The 18,941-nt window shown below is 54.0% G+C and overlaps 1 protein-coding gene and 1 long non-coding RNA gene across 2 annotated transcripts in view; both read left to right on the top strand.

Annotated features, from left to right (window-relative positions):
* The first annotated feature begins 8,205 nt into the window (after positions 1-8,205).
* Positions 8,206-14,569, top strand: LOC140594323 (uncharacterized). The gene is made up of 3 exons (XR_011995046.1): positions 8,206-8,376; positions 10,892-11,037; positions 13,222-14,569. It is a non-coding gene; the product is annotated as an uncharacterized lncRNA (long non-coding RNA).
* A 1,904-nt stretch (positions 14,570-16,473) lies between these two features.
* TESC (tescalcin) overlaps positions 16,474-18,941 on the top strand; it is a 47,895-nt gene continuing 45,427 nt past the window's right edge. Inside the window, exon 1 of the mRNA XM_072722928.1 lies at positions 16,474-16,641. Coding sequence (XP_072579029.1) covers positions 16,584-16,641 — 58 coding nt within the window. The 5' untranslated portion in view covers positions 16,474-16,583. The remainder of the gene's footprint in view (positions 16,642-18,941) is intronic.

Genomic DNA, 18,941 nt, shown 5'->3' with positions numbered 1-18,941 from the left:
TTCAAAGAGACTCTTCCCATGAATGATGAGCTGGTTGTCACTATGCGCCTGCTGGTCCCCACGGCAGACATGGGGCTTGTGGCCTTGCATGCCCCATCCCCCTGGCTCCTCACAGCCACTCGGTGCGGTGGATCTGATGAGCCCCAGCGTGCAGACGGGCTGGTGCTCTCGACCAGACCACCCTCTCTGCTTTGCTGTCCGGTTCACTCCACCTGCCGCAGAGAGTCCATAATCCCACGTCTCTACAAGCCTCGAGGGGCACAGACAGGGCAGCCTCACTGTCTTTTGTCAGTAGGCACCTTCATTTCCCTCACCTTCAGGGGGAAAGTAGACTCTGAGACCAGGCATTTTTGGCGTGACCACTGGGGTTGTACCTAAGTATTGCCCCCGTAGCCAGCCCTCGATTGTTTCTAGTAAATGGGGAAGTAAGCATTGTTGGCATCAGTATTTCTTGGGTACCTACTATGTGCACAACACTATGCTAGGTGCAGAGGACAGGAAAGGCGCCCAACATATGGGGTCACGTTGGAACATTGTAATGCAGTCGTCTCTACCACAGTCTGCAAGCCCACTGTGTGCCTGGCCCCGCACACACACCTCTCTGACCCTACCCTGTAACGTCAGCACTGTTAGGTTATTCTCATCCTGGAGCCAGGGGAATCCATGGTCACAAGCGAAGATGACACTGACACCTGGCCTCTCTGCATATTGTGTGCATCTAGTGCACTTGGGTCTCAAAGTCTGGTCCCCCGACTAGGTGTCATTGGCATCACCTAGAAACCTGTTAGAAATGCAAGCAAGGTCTTGGGCACCAGACCACTGAATCAGGACCTCTGGGGCTGGAGCCCAAGATCTGTATTTGAGCCAGTCCCCCCAAGAGGTTTGGATACACACACAAATGTGGGAACCTCTAAACACTGAGATATTTTATGCATAAATGGTAATTAATAATTGAGGGCTATAAAGCACTCTTTGTCAGCATGGTGTCTTGAAAGACTTTTGTGAAAGGTTATTCAGGGATCTCTTTGTTGTTTTTTTAACCAGTCAATATTCTATTTATTACAACTGCAAATTCAAAGCACAATTCTTCCTGAAGATTTTGTGTTGAATTTATGAATATCACCATTTTGCTTATAAAATTGACTATTTTACAATCACTTTTAAGGGTTTTTAAATTTTAATTAATTTCCGTTAAACGCTTTAAGTGCAGTAATGAATTTAGCATATTTCTTCTAAAGCACTTCATTTTTTTAAAAAAAGATTTTATTTATTTATTCATGAGAAACACAGAGAGAGAGGCAGAGACACAGGCAGAGGGAGAAGCAGGCTCCCTGTGGGAAGCCCGATGCGGGACTTGATCCCGGGACCCTGGGATCATGCCCTGAGCTTAAGGCAGATGCTCAACCACTGAGCCACCCAGGTGCCCCCTGAAGCGCTTTTCAAAACCTTCCAATTGCTTCATGAATTCTTATTTATCCTCTAAGTTGAATTTTTAAACATGGCAAATCTTGGTTCTCTGAAACATACTGTTTGCAAACTTAGTGAAAGCCTCTTATAACTTTCAAATTAAAGATCTGTCCAGTACAGCGAGACTATACCTAATACTACTGAACCGTGCACTTCAAAAATGGTTAAGTTGGTCAATTTTGTGTTAATGTGTATTTTACCACATTTTAGAAAAAAGATCTGGCCATAATGGATTACTCAATACATCTAAAATGGGAATCACAGAGCCCTTCTGTTTGAGGATGCCAAATTCTCTTAAATGTTTCAAGCTCTTAAAATACAAAATATACATAGAGGACATCTGGCTGGCTCAGTTGGTGGAACATGGGACTCTTAATCTCAGGGTCGTGAGTTCAAGCCACAGGTTGGGCATGGAGCCCACTTAAAATATATATAGATTACATTCCAATATAGGATGAAAACAAGCACAAACAAAAAAATATGGCTTTGCTTTGCTTCATCCTCTCTGTACCAAATAGTAATCCTTCTGGGGAGTAAAGACCCAACCAAGAAAAGCACTGTTTCATCCCCAGCAAGTGCAGGAGCCCACAAAATTGCTCTTTGGCCAGGAAGAAGGAATTTGTTTTTCCAGGGACCTCAGCTGAATCCTAATTGTAGTCACTATGTCAGTGGAAGATTCCAGGTCCCCTTCCCTATCCACATGGTGGTCTCAAAGCCTGGATTCCCCGGGTCCAGGGGCAGATCCCCTAATTCACCCGCATGTGAATCCCCAGCCCGCCTCCCCCCACCACCAGAGCTGCTGCATTGTGCTGTCTGTAGGGTTTCCCCGTCCTGAATTGTTCCCACCTGCCAGGGTCATGACTCCCTACTGAGGACTTTCGACACCCCCTGCTGATTCTGCACCCCCCCCCCCCCCCCAGGGCTCCTCCTGACTCTCACTCCTGTAGATTTCCAGAGAAGGAAGAGGGTGGCATGAAGCAAGGACAGCAGAGAAGGATTTTCTAGAAAGGAGAATTGACAACTGGTCTTTGGAGAAGGGGCCACCAGGAGAAGGAAAGCTCGTGAGGTGAGGGGAATTCATTCTCGTCTGATAGGTAAAATATCAGTGGGGCACACTGTTTCCTCGCCCCCGCCCTGTGAGCCGGCTTTGTCCCTGAGTGCATCACATTTGAGCCCCCCTCTTTCATTCCATCATCCGGTGGAGGGGGAGCAGCTAGCAAGGCACTGGTAAGGCTACAAAGGGGGTGAGCAGCCCCGTGCTCATTGACAGGCCAGAGCGGTCTGTGCCCTGCAGCCGGCAAGGGACGCTGGCCTTGCTGTGAACTCCACGTGCGGTTCCATCACAAACTGAAGAGTGTGGGCAGCGCCTGGAGGGTCACCAGATGGTGTTTCGCCAGGCGAAGGGAGCTAGTACGTAATGCCCCGGGGGGTGGGTGGTGAGGGGGGCCAGGAGGGGAAGCAGCCTCGCTCCGATTCTCCTGGGCCCTAGCTCCCGGGTGAGGACATCGGCAGGACCTCCACGGCCACGGCCACGGAGGGAGATATTTACGCACACAAACAACCAACGCAGGTCGCCCCCGGATCTGTGCTGAAGACGAAGCCCTGAAAGGTCTCTAGGAAGATGTGGAGGGGGACGTGAACATTCCAGCCTTAGTGCACCTTGGAGGTCAGTTGTCTTGCACGGGGGCTGCCCTATCCAGGAAGTTGAAGGGGGTGCCCTTCCCCCTGCAAAGTCCTCATGCTCCTGTGCAGAGTGGATGCTATTATAAACCCATTCTATAGATGGAGAAACTGAGGCCCAGGGAGGGAGTATAGCCATGCCCAAGGTCTCAAGGGGAAAAAAAACAGATGGGGAGTCCCTCCGCCTCCACCCCTGCTAGACTTGGTTGTGTCTGAATTCCCCCCCACCCCCCCCACCCCCCCCTGCTCTAGGGGGCAGCTGCACTTCATACTGTGCTGTGTGCCTCAGCCCCAGGTTCAAATCCGACTTCTGTTACTAACAGAGCAGGTGTGGGCAAGTCATTTAAGCTGCAGGCAGGGGCTGTGAACGCGGTGCCTCCTCAGAGGGCACTTTCTGGTTCCTTCCAGGAGCAGCACAGACCCTCCGAGGGCTTCCCTTGTGCCGCTGTGAGCGCACCCTGTGCTGTGTGTGCTGGTTCTGGGGGCCTGCACGACGGCCCTGCCCCCTGGTTTCCCAGATGCAAATGTGGAGGCAAAGAGAAGCCAAGTGGCTCCCAGGGTCACATGGTGCCAGCGGCAGAGTCGGGGCTGGAACCCAGGTCGTGCAGCCAGCCCACCAGAACTGCCTCTGGCGCCCGCAGGACACAGGCCCAGCCCCTGGGGCAGCCCTTGGTACTGGCCGGGTCTGTCCGGGGCCTCATGGAGGGGAAACAAGGGTTCCTGATACAAATACAATACTTAAAAACAAAACAAAACAAAACAAACAAACAAACAAACAAAACAAATACGATACTTACAAGGGCCCCCAGGGCTGGGGCTGGGGGGAGCCGCTGCCCCCCACCCAGACTCTGAACATCTTGCATAAAAGAAGTAAGCACTTACCCGGCGGCCCAGCACGCTACAAGTTTCTAAGTTATTTATAAAACGGCAGCTGAAGTCTAGAGACTTTTTAACGGGCGGAGGTGTGTTCTGCAGACTAAGAATAGCTGACAGGAGCTTTCTGGTGACATCAGAGCACAGCAGCAGCTTGGGGAGCGGGGGGCTGTGGTTTTCTCCAGCTTAGCAACAATTGCCCATGCAGGCTCACCCAGTTCCTCCAGACAGGGCCCGCCAAAGGGGTAGGAAAGGGGCCTGGGGACCCCGGAGGCAGGGAGGGTTCCCTTGGGCTGGGGGATTCTTAACGTGTCACTTCTCCCCTTGGTCACCATCCTGCCGTCCGCAGGAAGCTGGCCCTCTGGCAAAGAGCAGAGCGCCGCAGGGCAGGGCACAGGCAGGTCCCTGGCTGGTCCTTGGACTCGGACCATGGGCTCCTCCATCCCGCTCACCCCTGCCCCTCCATCCTCCTGGGGTGGGGGGCTTCTGACACAAGCAGACCGCAGGCCCCCACTGCTGCCCACTGCACCAGGTGCTGCTTCTCAATGCACACCTGAGCTTGGAACGGACTCAGCTCCAGCACCTCTGACTTCTTCTGAAGTCAGAATGAATTCTGGGGATAGAGCACGAAGATTAAGCCGACCCAAGGTTAAACTGCGGTTCCCCCCGTCAGGGGCTGTGAGCTTTTGCTGCAGGGATTGGAGGGGTTGGGGGAGCTAGGGGAGAGGAAAGAGCAGGGAACAGCTTATTTATTTTTATTTTTTAAAGGATTTTATTTATTCATGAGAGACAGAGTCAGAAACACAAGGCAGAGGGAGGAGCAGGCTCCCTGCAGGGAGCCCGGTGCAGGGCATGATCCAGAGATCACGCCTTGAACCAAAGGCAGACGCTCAACCACTGAGCCACCCAGGCATCCTGGGAACAGTTTAATTAAGACTTAAAACCCTTGCCATTTACAACTTCTCCTGCAGGGCCCCCGCTGGTATTAGGGGACCTCTGGGTTATACATGGTACATACTTACTGCACAGGGTTGTGTGTGGGGGAAGCTGTCCATCCCATGCTTTATGGTTCCTGGGGGATTTTCACGGGGGATTGTGGCTGCCCATGATTCTGATTTTGCACCCTGGCCCCACACAACCACGCGTAAGCCTCAGTTTCCCCTTCATCAGTGTGGTTCTGCTTTCTGACATCTAGTAGGAGCCTGACAAGTCATCTTTTTAGAATTTATTACACCTGACTTTCAGAGAGCTCAAAGTGTTCACCTATACACTTTGTCTTCAAGGAAGGACAAAGGGAGATTTTCCTTTTTCTTTCCTTTCTTCCTCTTCTCCTCCTCCTCCTCCTTTTTTTTCCCCTTAAGATTGTATTTATTTATTCATGAGAGATACAGAGAAAGGGAGACACATAGGCAGATGGGAGAAGCAGGATCCCTACAGGGAGCCCGATGTGGGACTCAATCCCAGGACCCCAGGATCATGACCTGAGCCAAAGGCAGATGCTCAACCACTGAGCCACCCAGGCATCCCTCTTTCTTTCTTTCTTTCTTTCTTTCTTTCTTTCTTTCTTTCTTTCTTTCTTTCTTTCTTTCTTTCTTCTTTTTTTCTTTTTTAACAGAGGAAACACCAAATAAAGCCAGAGAAGAGGGATCCCTGGGTGGCGCAGCGGGTTGGCGCCTGCCTTTGGCCCAGGGCGCGATCCTGGAGACCTGGGATCGAATCCCACATTGGGCTCCCGGTGCATGGAGCCTGTTTCTCCCTCTGCCTGTGTCTCTGCCTCTCTCTCTCTCTCTCTCTCTCTCTCTCTCTGACTATCATAAATAAATAAAATAGCAAAAATTAAAAAAAAAAAAACATATAAAAATAAAGCCAGAGAAGAGAAGCTACTTGCCCAAGGTCACACTGACATTCTCCCCAGATCCCTAGTGCTCCCTTTATCAGGACTGTCCCTACAGTACAAGCCCCACGTGTTCCCTGAGTGGAAAGATGGGAGGCCACCTGTGAGCCATCCTGGGTGCTCTGGTCACACAGCCCTCACAGCTGATGTGCCACTGGCGTCTCTGGGATATGGGGTTAATGAGCCACATCTCTCAACACAGCTGCCAAGCGGCTGGTCCAAGGTCATACTACCAGAACTTGCCAAGAAAATACTAGCACATGTGCGCCCATGTGCCTGTGATACCCCCGTGGCAGAGGAATCCCACCACCATGGAGACATGATTTGTGATTCTCCACTCTAGTGGCATCTTATCCAAAACAACAACACTGGGACTCCCTCCCACCCGCATTTCTAGGTCCGTGCACCTGGGATGGAGCCTGCCCACATTTGCTTTAAGAGTTCCCCAGTGGGTGGGGTGGGGAGTCTAATTTGCAGCTAGCACGGAGACAGGGGTTCTCAAACTCACTTGTGTACTGGAATCATCTGGGGGATTAAAATACTGCCCAGCTACACCCAGCCTGATTTAATTGGAGTCTGCCTTGTGGCCTGGGCATTAGGATCTTTAAATGCTCCCCCAGGTGATTCAAAAGTGTGGCCAAATTTGAGAAAGTTGCTCTGGTTCATTCCATACCTGGACTCTTAGCCCTGCCCCTGTCCCCAAAAGACAGGATTGCCCCGCCCTTCCCAAGTCCTCCCAAAAGAGATTTTAGTCTTTTAGTCTTTTTGCTGCTTATATCTAGATAAGCGCCTCCAGAAAATTCTGTTCTTGACTTCTCATGTCAAGAAGCCAATCTAAAGCAGTAGGCCTTTTGGCTGCAACTTCCTGAATAGGAAATAAATGCTCAGCGTGAGTGGCATGAAAGCACGCCTGATTCTGTGATGCTTTGTGGACAGAGACAGAGGGAAGGGGGCCTTTGCTGTAACCCAACCCCCAGGCCTTACCACTCAATGCTGGGGGGCCCTGGTTCCTCAGCCGCCAAGTACACACTACAGGATCTGAGCCCAGCAAGTCCCTCTGGGTGTTTCAGGGCAGTCCCAGGGCTGTCTCCTTTGTGCCCTCTGACTGGCCCGGCTGAGGTCCCCTGGGAGGAATGCCTCCTTCTGGAAGCCCCTGCTCCGGGGACCCTTCCCAACATGCACAAGGGCCCTGCAGTGCTGGGTTCAGCCCCATCTGCACCTGCCTCCCTCTCTTCAGAAACCCACAGGCCCTCTCTTCACCCTGGGACATTGGGTGTCTGTTTGGGCTTGGGGGCCCAGATTTCACAAAATCCAGGAGGCATGGCCTCTGTGACCCTACCAATCCTCCCTCCCTTCCTCAATGGGACTCAGATCTGCCCCAGGGGATGGGCACCAACGTGTCCTCCTTATCACAGGGGGAGAGTGCAGCTTCCCTCTGTAGACGCTCCCAAATGCACATGCGTCAGCTGGCACAGGGAGACTGCCCTCCACCCAACCCCCACCAAGACGCAGCCAGGACCAGCAACTAATTGGCCCTGAGCTAGCCCAGTGGCCTGCCCATCGTTGAGCACTCTCCATGCACCAGCACGGGGTGAACACTTTGCTTGAAGTCTCATGTACCCATTTCACAGATGAGAACCAAGGATTCCAGGGGCAAGTCATCACCTAAGGCCAAAGACAGGACTTGAAGCCACATCTCCAACTCCATCCCCAACCGCTGCAACAGAGGCTCCCAGGTTTGAGAGTACATAAAAATCAGCCAGTAGGTCCCAGGAGCTTGCATCTCTATGCAAGAATACAGGAGACCCTGACATATATGGCCCAAGGACCAGCCCTCCCCTGACCCTGCTCTGAGTCTCAGGGCCTCTTCTAGGCCCAGCCAGGATCGTCTTTGTGGCCATCCATGGCTTTGACCTCTCTGAGCTTCCTTCCAGGTGAAAATGAGAGAGTTGAGCTAGCCAGTTTCAGGGAGCTCCTCAGTTCTGCCTTGAGCCCTCTAACTTGGCTCCTATCCAAGGTGACCTGGGAGGGCGAGGGGCCTCTCTTTCAGGGTTTCTCCCAGCAGACCCCTCTGCCAGGTCAAAACTCTGAACCCTGCCTGGGATTTGCTCCTGCCTCCACACACAGGCCCTGGGAAGCCCCCAGAGCATCTGTCCTCCCCTGGAGTCTCTGGCACAGGGGAAGTCCACCCTGCGTAAAGGGCCTCCTGCCTGGCCTTCATACTCATATCCTTCTTTTTCATGAAGCAGGAAAGCCTGATCTGTTCGCATCTCTGCTCTCTGCAGCCTGCCCCAGGAGAGGTTTAAGAGACAGCCCAGAGTGGACATATGGGAAGGGTGCCCGGTCAGCAGGAGCCCGCCCTGAGCTGCGCTGAGTCAGCACAGGAGCGGCGAGGCTCTGGACCCACCTCCTACCCGCGCCCCCCAGCCTGCCTGTGCCCTCCGCCGCCAGCTGCCCAAATGGTAGGTGCCTGCCGCGTCCTCTCCCAAGTAAGCCCCAAATTATTGACTGCGCCAACTCTGAACCCCAACGTGTATTTATCATCCTGCCTTCCAGGCACTCAGCTGGGGTCTTGCTTGAACACGCAGCTGTCCCGGAGGGGAGGGAGTGAAGGAGGGAGGGAAGGAGGGAGGAGAAGGCTGTATGTGCTCCCCACCCCCACCCCCTGGCTGGGGGGCACTAAGATGAAGCAGGTGGCAGGATCCTCCCCGGTGGTACTGCCCTGCCAGTCAGTTCGTGGGCCCCGAGATGACTGGCTCAGTATCCAGTCCCTGCCACCTTCCGGTGCACTGGAGGTGGGGACCTTCTTGAACCAGGCAGCCAAGGGGACAGTTAGTAATAGTGGAGAACATGCCAGAAGCTAGTTTTCCTCATGGTCTGGTGGTACAGGGCTTCTTCATGTGTGGACCTCAGATGATCTGCCTCAGAAACAAGTGGGGCCCTTGTTAATGCAAATTCCTCGGCTGGACCCTTTATACGAGGAGCCCTGAGGCACAAAACCATGTGACAACCACCCGTGTGGCAACCAACAGCTTGGCTTCCCCGAGCCCCAGTGCCTTGTGCTTTATAATGGGGAAGGAGGGGAATGAAGAATGCACATCCTGCGGTGTTGTCTGAGGATTCAGGGAGGTAATATGATACAGAAAGTACTTAGCACTTGGTAAAGGGTATCCCTGGGTCATTACTCAGCAGCAGAGGGAAATTATGGCAGACTGATTCAGCAATTAGAAGAAATAGATTTTCCATTCTTTCCCTTTTTTGCCAGCTCTGTAACTTTCAGTGGAGACACCTGCAAGAGGTGTCTCTGGTTCAGAGGCCAGGGAATCGGACCCACCAGGGCTCTGTCGCTTCCAAACCATGTGAACTTGAGCATGTGATTTGATCCCTATGAGCCTCAGTTTCCACATCTACAAAATGGGAATGCCAGATTGCCAAATCCCCTATCGTTTGGCCGTGGTGGCTAAACGAGACGTTTTAAGGAAAACCACACAGGTACTCGAATGTCCCTCAACGGATGAATGAATAAATAAAACATGGTATGTCCATACAATGTTATAGTGTCTGGCGATTAAAAGGAATGCAGCACTGACTCATGCTACAACATAGATGAACCTTGAAGCCTGCTAAGTGGGGATCCCTGGGTGGCTCAGCGGTTTGGCGCCTGCCTTTGGCCCAGGGCATGATCCTGGAGTCCTGGGATCGAGTCCCAGGATCAAGTCCCACGTCGGGCTCCTGGCATGGGGCCTGCTTCTCCCTCCTCCTGTGTCTCTGCCTCTCTCTCTCTCTCTCTCTGCCTATCATAAATAAATAAATAAATCTTAAAAAAAAAAAAAAAAGCCTGCTAAGTGAAAGAAGCCAGACACAAAAGGTCACATATTAGAGACTCCCATTTATATGGAATGTCCAGAAAAGACAAATCCATAGAGACAGGAAAGTGATTAGTGATTACCAGGGGCCGGAGGATAGGTGATTGAGGGGTGATAGGTAGAGGGTGTGAGGTTTCTTTTGGGGATGATGCAAATGTTCTAAAATTGATTATAGCGGTGGTTGCACAGCTCTGTGAAGATGGGGAAAGCCACTGAATCGTGTGCTCAAGATGGGGAGTTGCCTGGTATGTGAATTATTTCTCAATATAGCCATTATGGAAAATAAAAGACCATCTACCTCAGGAACACCTGGAATTCTCATTTCAGAGGCATTCCTGGGCCTCCTGAGCCTGAACCAGTGGAGGGGGCCCAGGAATCTGAATTTAAGTAAGACTGCCTGGTGATTTGCATGCACACAGAATTTATTTATTTATTTATTTATTTATTTATTTAAAGATTTATTTATTTGTTCATGAGAAACACACAGAGCGATGCAGAGACATTGGCAGAGGGAAAAGCAGGCTCCCCACTGGGAATCTGATGCAGGAGTCGATCCCGGATTCCATCCTGGATCCTGGGATCACGCCCTGAACTGAAGGCAGCCGCTCAACTGCTGAGCCACCCAGGTGTTCCGCACACAGAATTTAAAGAACCATCAATCCCGGTAAGACAGTCCGGTGGACGCTGGTTTCCGTGGCACTGGGGCCTTGCAGGTGCAAACCCACTCTCCATCAATTTCCTAATGCTGCTCTAAGAAACCCCAAACCTGATGGCTGGAAACAACGCAAATGTATCATCTCACACTTCTGGAGGTCAGAAGTCTGAAATTATGGAACCTCTGGTGGCTCAGCCATTTAGCACCACCTTTGGCCCAGGGCATGACGATCCTGCAGACCTGGGATCGAGTCCCGCATTGGGCTCCCTGCATGGAGCCTGCTTCTCCCTCTGCCTGTATCTCTGTCTCTCACTGTGTCTCTCATGAATAAATAAATAAAATCTTAAAAAAAAAAAAGTCTGAAACGGGTCTCCCTGGGCTAAAATCAAGGTGTCATCCAGGCTGTGTTCCTTTCTGCAGGCTGTAGGGAAGAACCTGTTTTCTTGCATTTTCCAGCTTCCAGAGCTACCTGCACCCCTCGGCTAGTGGACATGGACCGTTCCTCCAACGCAAAGCTAGCAGTGCCCAGTGGAGTCTTTCTCACATCCAATCGCTCTTGGCTCTGATCGCCCTGCCTTCCTCTTTCACATACAAAGACCCTTGTGAGTACGCGGGGCCCCGCAGTCGTAGGTAGTCCAGGGTAATCTCCCCATCTCAAGGTCAGCAGTGTGTCACAGGTTCCAGGGATCAGACATCATTATTCTGGCTTTCCTATAGTCCTGCTGTTTGAGGGTGTAGGACACCTCTCCCCACATCGTGGATACTGAGTAAATAAAAGCAGTGCCCCTTGGAGGCCCCTGGGGGGGCTACGTTTGTGTCTGAGAAGCCCTCCCTGCAGACCCTCCCGCACACTGGTTTTCCATGTGTCCTCCTGCAGCCCCCAGCTCCCTGCAGAGCCTGCCCCGCTGCTCCATGTGGAACCATGGCAAAGTTAAAATAGATTTTGGGCCCCTGCCACCTCTCTCTGTTTCTCTGGTGAGCTTGTTTCTCGGACAACAATGCAGAGTTTGAAGCCCATCCAGGGACAAGCTTCCATCTGCCCCCTGCAAATTCCAGTAATAGGTCACTATTTATAATTATATAAATAAGAGAAAAACATGCTCAAGCTGCCCTCCCCGAAGAGCCCCCATCTCCATTTTTAGGCAGCTAGCCCTCCCACTCGCCCGCGGAGCTGCGTCCCTCTGCGGTCTGGGTGGCAGCCTCCAGCCGCCGGTTAGGATGGCTGGAGATGCTAGTGCAGCCCAGGAGGGCGGGGGCACCTCACTGGGAGCTGAGGGATCCGGGGAACTTGGCCACCCATAAAATGATTAAATAAGTGGACGGAGATTGGAGTGCAAGTTCCATTTGTTGGTCTCACCAGGTATGGTGGGGGAGGGGAGTGACAGAGAGAAGGGGGTCAGCCTGGGCATAAAGTCCCAGATCTTGTCCGCTAACAAAGGGAGCGGACAGTTGTGGAGGGCATACTCTCTGCCAGCCGTTTCACCTTTGCTGAATCCACTCTAGCAAAACATGGGGCTGTGGACCCCTCCAAAGCTGACAACATCAAGGTCCAGAGGGCAAAGCCAGCAACCCACGGGGCACACAGCCAGTTATGGCAGAGCCTTTGCACGAGATGCAATGCAGAGTTGAGTGTATCTGCTGTAACACTGCCACCCCAGGTTTGTCTAAAAGATCAGGGTGCCTCAGGCAAGAAAAGATTATTGAAAAGACAACCAAGAGGACAGCTCTAATTCAAAAGGCAGATTGGAGATGATTCCTCTCTGATCCCATTCACGAGACCAACATTAGGAAGCTTTAAAGAGCTTAAGAGAAAAACTGCCCAAGTCGGGCAGAAACAGAGAGAGGTGGCAGGGGCCCAAAATCAGGGGCCCCAAAACTACTCAACCTCACACTTGGGTGTGAGTCACCTGCAGGGTTTCCATCCCTGGATAGATTTTATGGGAGCATCACTAATCCTGACTTGTTTGAGGCGGTTTAGGTGTGGTCTTCCCTAAGTCAGAGGCTAAGCAAGGTGGCATTTGCATTCCCTGTACATTTCTTAGAGTCAGGAGCCTGAGATGAAGGATAAAGAGGCTTGTTGCTCCCAGAACATTGCTGAACCTTGGGAGGACCCGAAAGTGATTAGAGGGTTAGGGAGGCAGAGACAGATGTATCATAGTAACTGCTATTTATCCAACTTCATATCTGTACTGTGATTCTGGTTTACGACATGTTCTGAATACCTTGGTCTTCCCATCAATTCAATGGGCATGTGTTGGGTGCCTCTCTTCCAGACCCTATAAGTGTGCAGTGATGGTCTGTTTATATCTCTTTTCTTCCTGGAGTCTGGGATCCTTGAGGTCAAGGACTGGCTCCTTTACTGTAGTATTTAAATTCCTGGCACTCAACAGTGAGCAAATGGGGGTGCCTGGCTGGCTTAGTCAGAAGAGCGTGCAACTCTTGATCTCAGGGTTATGGGTTCAAGGCCCATGTTGGGGGTAGAGATCACTAAATAAATAAACTTTAAAAGAATTGTGAGTGCATGAACATAAGAATAATAAGTCTACTATGTAGTGGTGTGCTGCGGTTGGCTCTGACTAGCTTGCAAGATCGAACTGTCAGACATTCAGGAACTTTGCAAACCCCTTTTCAGATGGTTGGTAGCTTGAATTTGACACGATGGGAATATTTACACCCCAATGCGACAAAGCCGGGCTTCCTCTGCTTTACCTACACACCATCAGACAGTCCTTACCTGTCAGGCACCATTTTAAGCACTTTACAAATATCACATTTAATCCTCACAGGAAGACGCCAGTTTTATAGCCATTTTACAGATGGGGAAACTGAGGCCCAGGGAGATGAAGTCACTTGCCCACCTATGGTTTGGGAGGCTTGCCTAAAAGGAATGCCGGAGAGCTGCAGGAAGACCATCCTTGAAGTCTCTGGGTGCCACTGCCCTTCGCGGACTCAGGTACAAGCCATTCTAATCTCGGCCACCAGTTTTAATCAGCTCCTCTGAGAGAAGAGAGGCAGTTGCCTGGTGACTAAAGTGTTTTCCAGCCGTCGGAAGGTCACGCTGTGTGATGGGAACCTAAAGATCCCCCCGCGGGGTGCCCCTGTTGTAGGGCTCCAGACAGCAGATGCAATCAGCCCAGCCAGAACCCACGCCAAGCTCCAGACCTCCTTCCTGCTCTGACGCCCGACAGAGCCATTGCTAGGATTGAATTAAAGCCATGACGTCCTGGAACAGGCAGCGGCAGGCATTGTGTGGGGAGAGCCCTTGCTGCGTATGTGCAGCACGGCCAGAGCAGGGGGGCAAAGTCCAGGGCCCCCGAACCTCATGGATACAGCAGACCACCCAGCATGTACCTTTGGCCTGTCCATTTGGGTCCACAGTTGGGGCTAGTAATGGTCTCCCTGAAGTTCTCAGTTTAGGGATAATAGTCTTTTCAGGAACCATTCTGGCTTGAACATTCCAGGTCTTTCTGGGCCTAAGTCAGCCCTTCTCTGACCCCTCTGCATTGTCACTTCTGGTGTTTCTGTCTGCCCATTTCTCCTTAGGAGCAAAAGTATGTCTGATTATTCCTGGTTGGGGCTCTAGGCCCCAGCCAGGTCCCTGCATACAGCAGGATCTCAATAAATGTGCAGTGAATGAATGAAGTAATGAACCCACCGATTGTGTCTTGTCCTCTCCACCTTCTGCTGCCACACAGGGCTCCTGATGATTTCTCCAAAACTTGCCATCAGGAATAAATTCCCCTTGGTCATTACACCCCAGTCTCCCCTTCTTCCAGCTCCCTGCTGGCTGGGGAAGGTGGCTTGTTTGACAGCAGACCCAGGAAGGTGGAGGGAAGCCCTGAGCAGGCCTCTCAGAGGAGGTGATATTTACCCAGAGATCTGAAGAGGAAGCCCCCAGCCATAGGAAGAGGGAGGCCAGGGGAGTTCCAGGCACAAGGGACAGGTGCCAGTGCTCATCTAGGAGCTGACAGTGGGCTTGAGATAAAGGTGTCAGGGTAGACAGGTCACAGAGTGAGGGCAGGGTCCCTTCACCCCACACACTGGGGGCCTCTTTGTGATCCCCGAGCGGCAGAGCAGAGTCCGGTGGCTCCCCCACCGCCCTCCACTGCCCCAGAGCATGGTCCCAGGGCTTTCATCCCCACCCACCTGCACTGTTTCTAGCTCTGGGAGCAGCTATGCCAAGGGGGAGGAGGTGCCATCCTGAAAATGCTGTTTATTATCCCTTCAGCAGAAAGCCCCATCATTTAATCCTTGGATAATTGAATATAATAAAATTCCAGGAACTGGTATTTTACATGAGAATAAAATTGTGTCCAGCAGTAGTGGGTAATTCCCAAGGCACCAGAACCTCCTTCGTGACCCTGAGGCCAATCTGGGTTTCTAGATTCCTTCTGCCTTGAAATGCAAGGTTTGGGTCCAGTTAACTCAGACCAGCTGATGCCCCACAGCCAGCACTTCCCCAGCTTGGCTACATTAGCACTGCCCAAGAGTGCTTTTGAGATGCAGATTTCAGGGACACCTGGGGGGCTCAGTGGGTGAGCGGCTGCCTTTGGCTCAGGTCATGATTCCAGGGTCCCAGATGGAGTCCCACATCAGGCTCCCCGCAGGGAGCCTTCTTCTCCCTCTGCCTAAGTCTCTTCTTCTCTCTGTCTCTCATGAATAAATAAATAAAATCTTAAAAAAAAAAAAAAAAAGCAGACTCCAGGTGGCTCCAGCTCTTTGAAGGAATGGGCAGCTGGACTTTTAACCAGGATGGGTGTCCATTCTACAACTCTGGGGGGCTTCAGGATTCCCCTGGAGGGCTGCGACCCTCAGTTTGGGCCTGTAGTCTATAGGTATGGGCAACCGGTTCTCAGCACCCTTTCCCCAGTGCCCTGTGAAACTAATGTAGGTGGGCCCACCCAGGTCTTTGTGAGCACCAAGTGACCCATGCCCCCACCCTGGCAATGTCACGGAGCCTGGCACCCAGGACGTACACTGAATACATGCTGAACGTTGATAGCCTCATCACCAGGCACCATGGAGCACGGTAGTCTGGCCTTGAGAACCAGAGAATGTTGACTTTGAATTTCTGCCCTGGCTGTGTGACCTTTCTGAGAATCAGTTCCTCCCTTGTGAAGTGGATGTGATTCCACAGCAACTGCTTTGTGCCATGTCCTGTGGCAGGCCCTTCTTATGGACATCTCACTATTACTGTCCCCTTGTTTGAGTAGAAGGAATCACCGTCACACAGGTGGCAGGACTGGCCCTGGTCATCCAGCCTGACCACAGAATCCAATTCCTTAAGCCAATTTAAGGCAAAACTCGCAGGCGTGTTGGAGGCCACCTGTATTACATTCCCCGGATAGGATAGTTTGATACCCAGCCTCCTGGGACCTGCCTGAGCCAGAATGGGGGTGTTGGGTGGGAGTGGGGGCGGGGTGGGGCAGGGCCAGGAAGCTGCCTGCTCCTCAAGTTTGAAAGCTCCCCCACCCCAAGCTCCGGGGCTGTGCCACTGGGATGGGCCGCTCCGGCCCGGCCCGTGGTGTGTCCACTTCATCAAGGTGCTGGGGAGGGGCCTGGGGCTTTCCGGGATAAGACCAGCAAAGCACCTTGTGCGCATTCCGGGTGGATCCCTATTATTACATTACTTTTATTGCTGTTCACCAGAGAGCTAATTAATGTTGGCTGCGTTTCTTCACCGTCCCAGGCAAGTTCCCCTCCTGAGGTCTGGGAAGCTGTGTGATGGAGCCGGCTGCAGGTGGCCGCGGCACCTCTCCGGGATTTGATTGCGCCCACCTCCGCCCCAGCTGTGCGGACACCTGCCTCCTTCCAGAGCCGGGAGCGGGGCGCGGGCGAGCAGGGCGGCGGCCCTGGGGGCGGGGCCGGGGCCGGGGGCGGGGGCGGGGGCGGGGGCGCGGTGGGCCCCGAGGTCCGGCCCCGCGCAGCGCTGCCCGCCGCGGGGCAGGGCGCTCCCGGATCCCCGCAGTGCGCGAAGCCGGCGCGCGCTAGGACCGCGGGGCGCCGCCCTTGGCCGCTATAAGAGGCCGCGCTCGTGCCCCACGCGGAACCCGCGGCTCGGCCGTCCCCGCGTCCCGACCCGCGCCCGCCCGAGGCGGCCCCCCCTGCGCAGCCGCCGCCAGCCCGGGGCCCCGCCGCCGCGGGCACCATGGGCGCGGCCCACTCCGCGTCCGAGGAGGTTCGGGAGCTCGTGGGCAAGACCGGCTGTGAGTACCGCGCGGGGACCCCCGGCCCCGGCCCCGGCCCCGCCCGCCCCGCGCCGTGTCACCTTGGCCGGCAGCCGGCCCCGTCCGCGCCTCAGTCTCCCTCTCCTGCAAATGGGTCCCCGCCGGCCCCTCGGCGGGCTGCGGCGATGCTGAGTAGGTGCGGCGGCCGCGCGCCCCCGGGGCTGTCGGGGACCGGCGGGGCTGGGGACTGCGGCCCGGAGGGAGCCCCCCCCCCCCGGCAGGCGGCCGGCGTCCGCGGGGGGGCGCGCCCCGCACCGGGCTGGAGCCGCCGCGGCTCTGCGGCCGCAAAGTTTCCAAGTCGGCGGGACCCGGGCGGCCGCCGGTGCTGGGTGAGCCGGTCCGCGCCCGCCGGGCAGCTGCGGCGTCGGTGCAGCCCGTGGCCGAGCCCCGCGACCTTGGCCGGCTCGCCCCGACCCCCGCCCCCGGCCCCAGGGCCGCCCCCGCCCCCGGCCCAGCCGCCCCCCACCGCGGGGGTGCGGGGCCGCGGGCTGCACCTGGGCCCGCGCTGCGGGGGGCGGTGGGGGGCGGGGCGGGGCCGGCCCGGGGGGACTGGGCGGCCGCAGGGAGCCCCGCCCGCACGGCGTCCGGCGGTGTGACCTTGGGCCAGTCACTGCATCTCGGTGTTTCCGTCTCCAGAACGGAGGTTCTGCAAGTACGAGCTGGATGCGCCCGCAGTGCGAGCTGCAGACGGTGCTCCCAGGAGGACCCGGCCCCGGCCCCCCCTGGGAGCTCAGCGCAGCCCACCGGGTCCACGACTGATCCCCGGGGTGGGGGTGGGGGTGGGGGACCGGGACCCAGCCGCGCGTGACCCCCGCTGACCCCAACTCTAAACGCCTCTGCCCCAGGGAATCGGTGAAAATGACAGAAAGCCCCTCATAACGGGTCCGGGTGGGCGGCTGGTCCCTGGGCATCACATGGGGCCGTGTCCCATCTTCTCGTGGACAGGCACAGAGCTATCCGGGACTGGAGGGAAAAGTGTGTAGTGTACACGGTGTGTAGGGCGTATGATACGGAACACTCTTTAAAGATGCTGAGCTTATAGTTGTGATTTGTTTGGCATCAGGAACTCTGAAACGATCCACAAGGAAGTAAGAATAGCAAATACTTGCAGATTCGGTGCAAGGGACGGAGAGGGGGTGAGCTCTTCACAGTAAATTTTTTATATTTTCTTCTTGAATCCTGTGTAAATGTTCTGCTTCAGAAAGTCTTAAGTGCACTTCAGCCCCACGGCTAACGTGAGAGAGGCGGGATTCCCCTCTTTCTTTCCTGGGTTTCCCCCCTGGTTTTGTCACCAAGTGACCTCTTGGTGCCTTGTATTTGGACTGGTGGAAGTTGGGGTTCCTTGTAGCTGGGACATCTGCCAGCATGGTGGCAGCCCCCATGCAGGCACTTGGGGGGAATTCCATCTGGTGGGGAGTGTGACAGGTGATGGGACCGCAGAGCATGCTGGAAGTCAGGTCTCTTTCCTGGGTCCAGTCTTGTGTGGGCAAGACAGATCTGAGTGCTCCCCCTGTAGCCTTCCTACAAGTGGCTGATGCAGCTTCCCTTCTAGTTGCCTGGGATTCCAGTTTCATACTCCAAAGGGTGAAGGGAGATGGGGGAGGGGCGCTTCAGGAAAGAGGTTGTGAGGTCAGTCTAGAAGGGAGAAGGAACGCCTGCAGTTCTTTGAACTTTAGGTGGAAAGGTCCCCCTAGTCCTCGGAAAGGGGCTGGCACAGTCTAGGCATTTTAACTCATTCAGCAAGAATCCATTGATCAAGGACTTGGGGACTTAGAGGTGATCCAGAGAGGCTGATGTTCCTGAGGGGGAGACACACAGTGGCATGAGAGTCAGGGGAAGGGTAGGGAAACGTTTCCTTAGGGGAGACCAGGAGGGCTTCTCTGAGGAGGCCAAAATGGAGCAGAAACTCAAATAAAAAGGAACCGTTTACACAAAGATCAGCAAGAAAGTACAGTTTGGGACAGAGGGAATGGCACATGGAAAGGTCCTATGGCAGGAAGACATTGAGGACAAATGAGAATTGTATGAGATGAGGATGCAGCCATAGTCAGGGGGAAGCCGGATTTAAAGGATCTTGCTAGGTATGTGGCTTTGGGCAGGTGTTTAGTAGTATTGGCTACATTTTTAAACCCGTTTGTATGTCCCCATCACTCCAAACCACGGCTAAGAGTTCAGGCTTGATCCCACTTCTTCCCAGCTGCATGACACTCTGAGTGTCCGCGTCCCCATCTGGATCCTCGGGTGGTTCCGTGGATTCAGTGAGATGATGTATATGTGAA

The sequence above is a fragment of the Vulpes vulpes genome, chromosome 10 (assembly GCF_048418805.1).
Source record: "Vulpes vulpes isolate BD-2025 chromosome 10, VulVul3, whole genome shotgun sequence".
Classification (NCBI taxonomy): Eukaryota; Metazoa; Chordata; class Mammalia; order Carnivora; family Canidae; genus Vulpes; species Vulpes vulpes.
Note: the sequence above shows the minus strand (reverse complement) of the source record. Positions and strands in the feature narration are given on the sequence as shown.